This window comes from Musca domestica, unplaced genomic scaffold (assembly GCF_030504385.1).
Source record: "Musca domestica strain aabys unplaced genomic scaffold, Musca_domestica.polishedcontigs.V.1.1 1, whole genome shotgun sequence".
Lineage (NCBI taxonomy): Eukaryota > Metazoa > Arthropoda > Insecta > Diptera > Muscidae > Musca > Musca domestica.
The window spans coordinates 47,137,421-47,151,865 of NW_026712114.1; the positions used below are offsets into that span (position 1 = coordinate 47,137,421).

At 34.9% G+C, this 14,445-nt stretch overlaps 1 protein-coding gene across 1 annotated transcript in view; it reads right to left on the minus strand.

Annotated features, from left to right (window-relative positions):
- Window positions 1-14,445, minus strand: part of LOC101894331 (uncharacterized) — a 531,058-nt gene that overhangs the window by 133,595 nt on the left and 383,018 nt on the right. The window contains exon 3 of the mRNA XM_059123561.1: window positions 7,138-7,270. Coding sequence (XP_058979544.1) covers window positions 7,138-7,270 — 133 coding nt within the window. The remainder of the gene's footprint in view (window positions 1-7,137; window positions 7,271-14,445) is intronic.

A 14,445-nucleotide genomic window follows, 5' to 3' on the forward strand; every position in this document is an offset into this window, starting at 1 on the left:
TTCCAGAGCACAATGGATACCAAAATCTCCGTTTCCAATCCGTTGGACTATTGTGTCTGGAGTATTTTGGGAAGCAAAGTTGGCACTAAAGAAAAACCATCGTGTCGATCACCTTAAGCAAGCGCTTCGCCGGGAATGGGCCAAAATACCGCAGAGCAAAAATGTAAAAATTATGGCGTTTGACTTTGTTGCAGTAATTTATCCCAGCCTATAGACCCTATAGTGCAAGCAATGTTAAAACTCATATCTATGGAGACGATCACGCTTCGATTGATGCATGGGAAGACAAGTGAGAAGTATTTACTCTTGAGACGCATGCCGAGTTGTTGGAAAAAATATGCCATTTTTTTCAAATAAAGATTTCATTAATTTTTCTGAGTAACTTTCTATATCTCTAAAAAATTAGCCTATATTCTTGATCAGCATAAAATTCTATGTCGATTTAACGATGTCCGTCCGTCTCTCAGTCTGTGGAAATTACTCTATCTTCCGAACGAAATGAAGTAGGTTGAAAAAATTTTACTCAAGTGTATATTATATATATTCAGGACTTTTGTCATGGCATTGGCCATGTAGGTCCACGCTTTCGTATAGCCCCCATATAACGGCAACTCCCGATATTCGGTATTTTGATTTTATTTAGCGACATTATTCACCGGAACTTTTTAGATTTTTGTATTTGCAGTTCGTAACTGATACTACAGCCTAAGACAGAAAATTGTCTCTACAGGCCCACGTCTTCGTATAGCCCCCAAATAACAGTACTTCACTATATTTGGTATTTTAGTGATTTCAGCGACACTATTCTACGGAATCGTTTTAAATTTGGTATTTGAAGTTCGTAATACAGCCCAAGACAGAAAATTGTCTGTGCAGGTCCAAGTTTTGGTATAGCCCCATATAATAGTATCTCCATATATTCGGTATTTTGATGATGCAGGTCCGCGTCGTTGTATAGGCCCTAATGTAACGGCTACATTCGGTATATAAAAAAATGGAAATTGCCAAATTCGTTCCAAGTGGTGGAGGGTATTCCAAGTTTAGCCCGGCTGAATTTATAGCTTTTTTACTTTTTTTTTTAAGTTTCGCATTTGAATATTTATTTTATTTTTTTTATAAATTGCCAAATTTGTTCCATAAGGTGGAGGGTATTCCAGTTCGGTTCGGTCGAACTTACAGCTTTTATACTTGTTTTATTAAAACTTTGTGAGGACACGAAATATCAAAGCACAAAATATTTGATTGAGGAAATATAAAATTAGGGAAGGTACATTCAGTTCGTCTTTAATGTAGAAAGGCCCTAGATAATATTTCCATACTTTACATGACTGTAAAATTATCTATTTTTAATTTCAAAACTATTCAACATTATTGCCGGCCTCCCAATACCTTTCAACAATTTCACAAACAATTAAAAATTTCACCAAATAAATATTACATTTTAAATTGCAATTAAAATTACTGCTCGCACACATTCACACAGAGAGTGGCAGCGTTTACCTTTCAATTGCATAAATGTTTCATATTCAGTTTAATTTGTTGCCATAAAATCCATGTAAATCTCTGCGTCATATCCAGCACCTTTAGCACAGATTTACGTATTTGGTTAAAGGTATTAACTCAACCCCTGAGCCGAAAGTTTCCTCTTCACACCAAAACATACAGTGTATATGTACACACATATAGTTAGTCATATGTAAAACACATCATCTAATATTTTGTAACCCAAATAAAAACGTGGTTTATGGAAAATTAACTTGAATACCCCCTATATAACAGCTCTATTATATGGCTACCTGTACCAGAAATCCACCAAAAACGACACGGTAGGATTCTCATGCATTACAAATGAATGGTCATACACAGTGTTTTTTTTTACATTCCTCATGCTCTCCCGCCCGTTCCGCTTCTGGGAGGACGTTCTCCACAGACACATGTTAGTTAAATATAGCGCAAAATGAAAAGGGAGGCACAGGAAGCATAAAAATTGTTGCCGACTAAAAAGAGAGGGGTCAATGTATGACCGCAAGAGCAGCACTAAAGTTACAATTAGCCAAATCTAAATTTGCATACTTGTTCTCATGCTTTTGCATTTGTACTTTTGTAAATGTGTACTTCTGCATTAGCACTGCTGCTTCGACTACTACAACACTAAAAGTTTGAAATTTCATCAATGTACAGTGGAACGAAATTGAAGGAAAGATATGGGGTTGCTCTAGGAATCAAATTTTCGATTAGAAATGTAAATGTGGAAGAATTTAAACGTTAATAGGACAGACTTTTTGTTGATCTTTTCAAAAGAGATTAAAATGGATTTTCGCAGTTACCATAAGATTGTTTTCGCTTTCCACTTTTAAATTTTTTTTTATTAAAATCATTTGCTTTCTTACCAAGCGGAAATTAACTCGTTTTTGCTATCGTTCCACAGTGCATGACTTTCGGACCAGGCCATGCAACTGCATGTTGTAACTGTAATGGACTACTCCTGTATGCAAATATATACATTCGTATGAATACATGACCAATGTGTGGCGAACATATACACTCACGCACGTATATACCAATGGACATATGAATAGATGTGGACAAGAGTGCCAACAAAACACAAACAAAAACGGCTCTAAAAAAAGAAAGAGAGCGAAAGAAAAAAGAATATGAATTGTGTTTGGAGTAACACATGTAATGTATAGTGTAAATATACATAAAAGTTAAAAGGTGTAACAATGAAATGTTGTTATGCTGTTGTTGTTGTAAAACTAAAATGAAAATTTCATTTTGCAAAAAAAAAAAAAATTATATAATTTAGATTAGCCTAGAGTCCCCGGATGATAGAATGATGCATAAGTTTGAGTTAATGAATGATGCATATGAAGCAGAATGCAATGGAAAGAAGTTTTGAAAATAAGATTTCATTTGAAATCGTTTTTATTTACTAGAGGTGTTTTATAGCTAGGAGACTTGAAAGTCTTGTTCGCAGATGGAATATCTTTGAAAATTTCCCGACAACTCATGACCGTCGAAATAGGTTTTGAAATTTTCCTCAACATTCATGACTGTCAAAATATGTTTTGTATATAAAGAACACCAATTAAAAAAAAAAAAACAGAAGACAATGTAGACGCATTTATATATTGAAAAAGGCTTTTGCAAGGAAAAAGCTGGAGAGGTCTTCACTAAAATGAAGGCTCTCAAGAGGACTTCTGAAAGTTATCTTCTATAGATGGATGCACCTAAGAATTCTTCTATATATAGGCAGAAGCATGTTTTCGGATTTAAAATCGAACAATTCCGTTGAATATGAGTTCAAAAAATAATTCGCCTACGGTAAATAATATTTTTTATTCTTTAATTTCCATAATTCAAGTTTAACCATTTTAAAGAGAAACTATTGGAAAACTAGTATACCTGTGGAAGAGACTAACATAATTTCAATCAGCTATAATGAAAAATCCGCTAAAACCTTTCAAAAATCAGGATTCTTCCAAATTTGTAAAATTTGAAGTTGTCTCCGGTAGGAAGAATTTCTAAAAAGCTAATACATTCATTTGGCTCAACAATTCTAGAATGATTAGAATTAAAACCAGAAAATAAAGATTGAATGGGGGGTGTCCGATTGGATGATACCCTACAACATAATGTACATTAAGTAGAGATACGTGTACCTGTAATAAATGTAAAAAATATATAATAAAATTTTTATGATTTAAGCAGTATTTTTCAACGGATATTTTTTGAAAATTGGTTAATTCCTTCCAAATAGTGGGGTATTCACAGTTTCGTGAATTGTTAATTCCACCACACTTTTTTGTTGAGTTATATATTTTTTTTGACCGATGGAGGTGTTGACCTAGTGATCTTCAGATTGGTAGATAGTCACACCATGTAGTCATTCATTGTTACGAACTTCGTGTTATATACCCTATACCATATGGTTGTAAGGGTATTATGTCTTTGTGCATTTGTTTGTAACATGGAGGAGGAACGAGATAGGCCCATACTTACTTCTCAAGATCTTCATAGAATCACTTTCTGAGTCGATTTATGCATGTCGTGTGAACAAAATGCAGGTAGTATTTATTATCCGATTGAGATGAAATTTGATGAAAAAACAATATATGTTTGCCCCAAGGACGAACCCTGTTGAATTTGGTGAAAATCGGTTCAAATTTAAGTATAGCTCCCATACATATCTCCACCCGATTTCAGGTTAATTGTGCATCAAATGGCTAATATCAGCCCATATGACCTAAATTGCTACAAAGAATACAGTCTAGAAGCAAGTACATAAAATTTGGTGAAAATATGCATAAAGTACATAAAATTTGGAGAAAACCGATTCAGATATAGCTATAGATCCCATATATATGTGTCATCCGACTTGGCGAACAAGAATGATATTTGGTACCAGATATCTTATAGAGCCCAGAAATATCTCTGCCAAATTTTATCAACATCGGTTCAGATTTGGATGCAGGTCCCATGTATATCTCCAACCGATTTCGGGTTAATTGTGCACTAAATGGTCAATATCAGTCCAAAAGTCCTGAATTTTGGTACATCCGACCGAATTCAGTCTAGAAGCAAGTACTTAAATTTTGGAGAAAATCGGCTCAGATATAGCTATAGCCCACACATATGTTTCAAACGATTTGGTGTTTATGTCCCTCATATTCGTAATATACATTCGACAACATTGATTTGTGGTACCAGATATCTTATAGAGCTCGGAAATACGTTTGCCAAATTTTATCGAGAACGGCTTAGATTTGGATATAGCTCCCATATATATCCTTAATCTGATTTGAGGTTTATTGCGCAAATAATGGCCAATATCAACCCAAATGGAGTGAATTACGGAACTTACGTTTCCATTTTTTGCAACTTGGCTCCGATATATATTTTTATACCCACCACCTTGGAAAGGAGGGTATATTAACTTTGTCATTCCGTTTGTAACATCCTTAAATATTCGTCGAAGACCCCGTAAAGTATATATATTCATAATCAGCATAAAATTCTATGTCGATTTAACGATGTACGTCTGTCTGTTGAAATCACGATACAGCCCACATTATTTGACGTAGAGCGCCAAAATTTAGCAGAGCAGTTTGTATTGTATCTAGGATGGTTGGTATTGAAAATGAGATATATTGGTCCACGTTCTGGTATAGTCCCCATATAACGGTACCTCCCGATATTCGGTATTTTAATGATTTATGCCACCTTTTTGTCTAAAAATTGGTATTTGTAGGTCATAACGGGTCCGTGTGCGTGTGGCAAAATATTGCATGTATAGGTCCACGTTTTGGTATAGCTCCCATATAAAGGTACCTCCAGATATTCGGTATTTTGATGGTTTTTTGCCATATCTTTTTACTGATTTGTCTAAAAATTGGTATTTGTAGGTCATAATTGGTCCTAGTTCGTGTGGCGAAACATTGTGTGTATAGGTCCACGTTTTGATATAGTCCCCATATAACGGTAGCTCCCAATATTCGGTATTTTGATGATTTTTGACACATTTTTTCAAAAATTTCTCTGAAAATTGGTAGTTGTACATAATAATGGGTCCCAGTTCGCGTGGAGAGTCATTATAATTATAGGTCCACGTTTTGGTATAGGTCCAATATAACGGTACCTCCCGATATTCGGTATTTTGATGATTTATGCCACCTTTTTTCACGGATTTGTCTAAAAATTAGTATTTGTAGGTCATAACGGGTCCGTGTGCGTGTGGCAAAATATTGCATGTATAGGTCCACGTTTTGGTATAGCCCCCATATAAAGGTACCTCCCGATATTCGGTATTTTGATGATTTTTGCCACATTTTTTCAGGGATTTGTCTGAAAATTGGTATTTGTAGGTAATAATGGGTTCTAGCCCCTTTGGCGAAACATTGCATGTGTAGGTCCACGATTAGGTATAGCCCCCATATAACGGTACCTCCCGATATTCGGCATTTTAATGGTTTTTGCCACATTTCTTCTAATGTTTCCTTTACACTAAGGTGGAGGGCATTAAAAGTATGGCCCGACCGAACTTAATGTTTTTTTACTTTGTTTTTTATATAATCCACCTCTAAGTGACATCATGCACTCTATAGCAAGCTATAAATGCTCTAAAGCCAAATGTTGATAGGTGGTATGATCTACATGAAATAAATTATTTTGTTACGGTAGCTCTACTAAATGTGCTTAGTGTTGTAGGGTGTCACCGATAGTGGTGTTGGGTATCACCGTTCGACTTATGACTTTTCCTTACTGGTTTTGTTTTAGCCCTATGGTCGCAGCAAAACGAGCACATACTTTACTCATTAGTTTGTATTATGATGAGTAAGTTATTTTGACTTGTCAATTTAAATAGCAATAATATATTATTTTTTGCTTATTAGTAGTGCAGAGGGTAGTAACTTGACATTATTTTTGTAGTGCAGAGGGCAGTTACTTGCCATTTTTGATGTGTTTCTGACGATGTTTCTTTTGTTCCTAACTAAGCCTGGTTATTACAGATCTCTTTGAGATTTTTCTTGGAAGGAGAACACTTCAAAGGGCCTCAATTGATTTTTGACATTTTAAACGTCTTCTATACAAATTGTCCACATATTAGACTTTTTCTTCAGAGAAACAAACATATGCAGGTTCTACACCAGAAATATTTCATTACAGACTTTATTTTTTTTAACATTCGCAATCCATTGTCAGCTTTCCCTTTTTTGTCTTGTACATTTCTTCTGGAAATTATGCTCAACATTTCGTGTGGAGTTCTGAGTGTCTGAATGGCTGGCATTTGAAACTGACAACCACATCCAATTAAATGCCACTTGTAGTTTTGCTGTAGGTTCGTTCAGCTGTTCTTGTATTCTTTAGACTACCTACTATTTTCTTTTTTCTCCATCATGCAAACGTCTCTGGGCAAATGGTTTTTTGTTGAAGTTTCTGCCTTTTAGGTGAGCAGTGTTCCCTAGTGGGTTTAAAATTTTCATATGCGGAAATAAATTTTATAGTGTGTGGATATGAACAAAATGTTGCAACAAACTGTTGTGCACACTACCTATGTATGTATGAATGTACGTCTGTTTACGTTCAAATGTAAGCTTCAAGTAAGCTTTTTTGGTAGAATTTTTATATCAACCTTACCTGTATAGAGGTTTACCAGCACTTTCACGAAACCACAGGACCATATAAACTCTGTCATCCTTGGCTTCCGGTTCGATGTCACAAGGCAGAGTTGCTGTACGACCCAGCACCGCTTCCACGGCCACTGTAGAAACTAAAAGCGTGTAAAAAAGAGAAAAAACATGTTACAATGTGTTCCAATTATATATATATATATTTTTTTTTTTGTATCTTTATTTCCAGCTGCTTATATTTACGACTGCATTTTTTAAAACACTGTTTTTTTGTTTAATTTCAAATATTGTTTTCTGTTTGAATTTATACCCAAAAAATAAAGCAAAACCTCAAAATGTTAAAAAAAATATTATAGAATTTCCACAAAAGGATATTGTAAAGTGTTAACAGAGAGGAAGAAATGAAAAAATATCGCCCCAAACGTGCCTTAATTAGAATTTTTCATATACTTCCATCCAGCATATCCTGCTGCTCCTGTTCCAAAGAAAAGAACAAAACATTGAATTGAGTGAACATTTTCAAATGGTATGCCATTTCCTTAATTATAATCCTCAGAGTCGTTTGGTCCATGGTCGATGCCATCTACGATATGACAAAAATGTAAATTGTGTTCTTTTCATTTTCTGCTGCGATTCTACGTTTTTTCTTTTTGCATTTTTTTGGTAGATAGTGCGGCAGATAGTTGTGAGAAAGGGAATAAAGAGACGATAGTACAAATGAACTTAATTTCCTAACTCATTAACACTTTAACACACACACATACACACAAGAGGGAGAGAGAGAGAGGCATTAACATACGTATACGTAATCTTGTCGGAATATTTGAAATGTCTTCCTTAGATTTGATTGTTTTTCATGATTGAGCCCATGAATGGGAGACCTTGTGGGCCATGTGATATGAGTGACTTATTGCTTCATCAATGACCAGCAAAAAACACCGCTAGAATGTGGCATGGTGAATGGGGGGCGATAGGGCATGATTTTGGCATTTGTAACCAGTAAGGAAAGCTCAAAAGTCGGGCGGGGCCGACTATATGATACCCTACACCACTATGCATATTTAGTAGAGCTCTCGTAAAAAGGTTTATACAGGGCATTTCATAGCTCTATGAGATATTTGGTACAAAATCAAAATCTATCTAATTCTATCGGGCATTTTACGAACTATAGCTATCTCTGAACCGGGTTTCTCCAAATTTGACGTATTAGCTTCTAGACTGAATTCGGTCTTATGTACGAAAATTCAGGTGATTTGGGCTGATATTGACCATTTAGTGCACAATTAACCTGAAATCGATAGAATAATGTGAAGAGTATGCTATGCTATGCTATATCCAAATCGGAACAGATTTTAATAAAGTTAAAATCAACCACTTTCGGGCTTTATCTGATATCTGGTACCAAATATCACGGTTGTGGAGTGCATAGTAGGAATGTGAGGGACTTAAAGATCAAATCGGATGAAAGATATATATGGGAGCTATAGCTATATCTGAACCAAATTTGATATACTTGCTTCTAAGCCGATCTCGGTTGGGTGTGCCAAAATTCAGGTAATTTGGTCTGATAGTGGACATTTGGTGCACATTTAACCCGAAATCGGATGAAGATATATATGGGAGCTATATCTAAATTTAATCCGATTCTCACCAATTTCAATAGGGTTCGTCCTTAGGCCAAAAAAATATTGTTTGGAAAATTTCATCTCAATCGGATAATAAATGCGACCTGCATTTTGTTCAAAAGAATACAGACGGACTGACATGCATAAATCGACTCAGAAAGTGATTCTATGAAGGTTCTCAAAAGTAACTATGGGTCTATCTCGTTTCCTTCTCCATGTTACAAACAAATGCACAAAGACATAATATCCTTACCACTATGTGGTGTAGGGTATAAAAACGGTACTAAAATAACTAATATCTCATTTTTCTGAATAATTTATATATTTTAGAGCTAGAATTTTAAAGGTTTCTATATGACATCAGATGAGGTGGTGACTTGGAAATTTGAACAAAAACAGGTATTGACAAAGGACTATATTATATGATTTTAGAGCTCGAATCTTCACAATTCGGATGTTGATCTTTATTGGTAATGATACCAGATAATTTGTAAGGCATGTGGGGGATATGCGAAGAAGTGAATCTCTACAAGCAATTTTCAGTCATAGAAGTGCTTCCTTCTCCATTACGATCTCCAAGCAAGAAATTTGAAAAAAAAACTCCGCTGTAGATAGAATCGCAAAAATATCGAATATCGGGAAGTACAGTAAATTTTCTGTCATAAAGAGTAGTACCATCGCGAAGTCTAAATACCAAATGTGAAGCGCTACCGGTTTAAAATGTGGCAAAAACCTTGAAATAATCGCAGTAGAAAAAAAAAAATTAAACTTTTCTGGTAGTTATCATTACCAGAAATTTCGCTTTCATTGAGAGTTCTCTATAAGGATGTTTCCTACATCCTGTGTACGCAAACTGTCAATTTTCAGAAAATTTGATTTAAAATTGTGACTAAAACGCCTATAAATACTCAAATCTTCTGGATATAGCCCATTTCCAATACAAAATTTTCTATGGACCAAAAATTAATATAAGTAAAGCTTTATCAAGCTTCTTCATTTCGTTCGAAAGCTTGTGTGATTTCCACGGAGAGGCATGTGGATTGATGGACAGACAGAAAGACGGGCATGGGCGTCACAATTGGAATGACAAAATTAACATAGCCTTCATACTATGGTTGAGGGCATAAAAGTTGGGAAACTTCCCGCATTTTTTTTTTTTTTTTTTTTTTTGCAACATTGACTATATTTTTTATACCCTCCACCATAAATAGTATGATGCAGATATGACTTTTGTCTGCAGGCAGGTCAATTTGGAAGATGGGCTATATTGGTCCACGATATCGTATAGCCCCCATATAACGGTAACCGCTTATATTCGGTATTTTGATGATTTTAGCCACATTTTTCAATGGCAATGTCTAAAAATCCACACAAGGAGTTCCTTGTGAGAACTCTATCACCTGGAATTGAATTATATATATATATATATATATATATATATATATATATATATATATATATATATATATATATATATATATATATATATATAGGTCCACCATATCGAATATCCCTCATATAACGGTACCCCCCAATAATCGGTATTTTGATGATTTTAGCCATATTTTCCAATGGAATTGTCTAAAAATCCACACAAAGAGTTCCTTGTGAGAAATGTATCCCCTGGAAGAGAATTGTCTATATAGGTCAACAATATCGTACAGCGGTACCCACGATATTCGGGTTTTTATGATTTTAGTCACATTTTTAAATGGAATTGTCTAAAAATCCAGGCTATGGGTTCTATCTGAGAACTTTAGCCCCTAGAAGAGAATTGTCGACATAGATCCACGTTTTAGTATTCGGTATTTTCATGATTTTTGCGACATTATACGCCGGAATTGTTTGGAATGTCGTATATAAAGTTAGGAACCCTGCAGTCTATGACACAAAATACTTATGCAGGACCACGTCTTCGTATAGCCCCCATATAACGGGTTTAAATTGTGCGGTATTTTTTTGACGGATTTTTTTCGACATTTTTTGGGTTTCTTCCAAATAGTGGATGGTATAAAATGTTCGGCCCGGCCTAACTTAGCTGCTTTTTTACTTCTTATTATTGAAACATACTTTTTTCTTTAGCCAATAAATATGGACAATGTTTTTTTAAATATTTATTAATATTTTTTTTATTTTAATTTATTTTTTAATGTGGCGTAGAATATTTTGACTTGCTACGATACCGTTTAAAGGCAAACTTTAATAGGTATTGAAAATGGGTCCAAAGGGACCACTTCTTAACCAAAATAATACTCTTTTTGTTATCAGTAACATTGTGGAAGACATCATATATTGGTACATAAAATGTAAAATAGGGTCCATTTTTTTTACCAAAATAATCCTCTTTTTGTTATCAGTAAAATTGTAGAAGAATCGTATATGTATAATAATGTACGTAATGTACATAATGTACGGATTCCAAGAAATCTCAGTCAGAAATTTTCCGAAATTGTGGAAAAGGATTGGGAACATGTCCTCCATCTCCTTTGGCTGATTTGCATTAACCTTAAAATCCCAATCAATTATTTTCAATTGCTAGCTACTTTCATAATCTACTAGGTTTCTATCTGTAATTATCGAAAAAGTGGATTTTTTGTAGTATAGACACAATAACATAGAAATTTTGTAATTGTGGCTTATAAGTAGTCAAATGTATTTTTGGATTACAATATTTTTAAATATTTCTCAAAAGTTCATCTCACTGTATTGACATTTATTCTGTACCAATATTAAAATGTTGCTCTTTATTCCCATAGTGTTGTAAACTTCTTTATCAACTTTTGTGAAAAACTGAAACCCATAACACAAAAAAAAACTTACGAAAGACCACTTAATATATAATACAAAAATTCCATTGTGATTTGCACGCGTGCCATTGTTTGGACTTTTCCGTTTTTGTGTGTGTGAGAAGAATTGTTGGATGAGTGTGTTAATTTCCTTTCACAGGTTTTAGGCTCATTTCATACACCTTAAACGACTCTCATACATACAAAAATGTTCATTTCTTGTGAAACTAATCACAATGGTTTTGAACTTTCACACCACTTTCATTCTCGAAATCCAATTACATTCCTCTACGCCCCCACCTTCACCATCCAACAACAACGACAGCAACAAAATACCTCATATCCTAAATCACAGACAGCGTACGTGATTTGGAACGTTAATGGAGAATTGACGATTATATTTTTCTAGTATTTCTACCATCTTCAGAATCGTCGTTGTCGTCGTCAACGTTGTATTGGTAGCATCGTAGTGCCAGTGGTAGTTATCTTAACATTAAAATTGCCACTTTATGTCAACAACAGATATTTTCAGTTACACCCAACCGTCAGGGAGATGGAAGTATTCTATTTTTGTTCGTTTTTCCCCATTTTGTGTTTGTTTTGTTCGATTCTTTCGAGAAATACTATTCAAAAACTATTTAGAGAGTGTCTAGAGAGATTCAAGGTGGAAGATATGACTGGGTGTGAGCACGTTGGGGGAATGGGTTAGTAGTGGGAAAAATGTCAAGAAGAATTGCAGAGCTAAATACTGAATCCATGCCAGCCACCAAAAAAAAAAAAAAAAAAAAAAAAAAAAAAAAAAAAAAAAACCAAACACTGCAAAACAGCAAAAATGAACAATAAAGCACAACTTGAGCTTCGAGCACAACTAGCACATGTGCATGGCATAGCTTCGTCCTCTCGGATAGTGAGTAAAGGATACCTGGTTGCCGAATATATTGTGTGTGTGCGTGTTTTTAGAGAAAATATCCTGTTGTTGAAATAAAACTATGGAGAACAATCTTGCACAGAAGCATTTAGGAATCGAGGATTTTAGATGGTATTGCCAAGGTCTAATATAATACGAGATACAATTCCAGAGGATTGAATGTACTCAACAATAAAATGTATTTTTATCCATAACTACCCTCGTATATGTGTCAGCCAATACCCATTTCTATCTTCAGCCAGCTAGAAACACGCAATAGAAAAAATGGTGGAAAAATCACATTGCTAGTTTAGCTGTGGAAGGACAATTTAAATTGCATTTGACATAATGCATTTCGTCGCTGCAGCATTGTATGTTGGCTGACATTCTGCTGAGCACTCAACTGCTTCTTCCTCTTCTTCGTATTCTTTTTCTTCGGCATTGCCACTTATTACCTTTCTTGTAGATTTCAAGCTCAAGTAGTGAAATGGATAGAAATAGATTCAAGATAGTCAAGCGTTTCTCACACAGACACACATCCGCACATACGTATACACATTGGAATATATATATATTTCAGTGCCAAGGTAATTAAATGTCAAGATATTGTTGTGGCTGATGTTGTGTGGTAGGTCGGTTAGCTGCAAAAGGATTAAACATTGCTAATTTAATGGTAATGTTTGTTTTTCTCTTCTCTCTCTCCCTCTCATTTTGTCTCTATTTCAAATACGACAACACCTTATTCTATTTCTCCTACTTTCAGTTCTTCTTCGTTGCGCTTTTCAGCTTCTCTGCAGATAAAGTTGAAAAGTTAAATACAATTAAGAAAATAATGATAATTTGTTTTTTTGCCATGGCCAGGCAGCGAATGCAAGAAGCTGCAACAAAAATGTCAGCATTGTCTTAAATTAGCCGGAAGTTTGAAGGGTCAAGTTGAAGTTAACAGTTGATAGCTCTTGAAAGGTAATTGTGAACAAAAAGATAAAAATGAAAATTTGTTTTGTAATATTTTATGTTTTGCAAGTCAAATTACGTTTTTGCGGAAGTCACAAAGTATATGAGAAAATTTTGCGAGATTCAAGGGATTTATGGAAATATCTTTAAAATTACTTCATGCAGGGTAAAATTACTTCATGCAGGGTTTAACAAGATTGTATAAATATACATTTATAAATCCATAAACAAGACTAATTAGAAAAATAATAGATATTAGATATTATGATTCGAATTGTGGTTACCTTGGATAAAGTGTACCATGTTATTACAACAAACCCTACAGGGTGAGACGGAAAAACTTCAACAAACTTCAGACTGCTGTCATTTCCAAGCTACTCGACCGACAGCTGTTAAAATTATTCCAGTGACAATTCATTATATTGTTTACAAGCGTACAAAAGCATTTTGGTGAGAATTTTCCAGAAAAAGTTATTCGGGATGGAATTAAAGCGTTATAGTGTGATTTTTTTTATTTGGCTGGAAAACCACAAGTTGCTATGGTTAGAGCACGCCAGCATTTAACTGTAAATAAATCTTTTGTGTCTCATACCATCGCTCCCTACCGTGATACTGGTAGCGTAGCCCGACGTCAAGGAAGTGGACGGAAAAACAGCAACATCAGCAGAAATGGTTCAAAAGGTAAAGAAACGACTTGATCGAAACCCGCGTCGCAGTGGCCGAAAAATGGCTTGTGAACTGAATGTATCGCAATATTCCATTCGCCAAATATTGAAAAATGAGCCCGGTGTAAAACCATTCAAGTTACAAAAAGTTCAAGAACTTACACCGCAAGAGAAAGAAAATAGACTCACAAGAGCTAAAGTGTTGTTTCGCTTGGCCGAAAGAGGTGAACTGCAGAATTTGGCTTTCTTCGATGAGAAAACATTCGATGTCCAGCAGTTCGTAAAAAAACAAAATTATCGTGTTTACTTGTCAACCAGAACTCAAGCACCAGCCATGGTGATGTTGTGGGCCGCCACAACGCTCGTATTAATCGACCG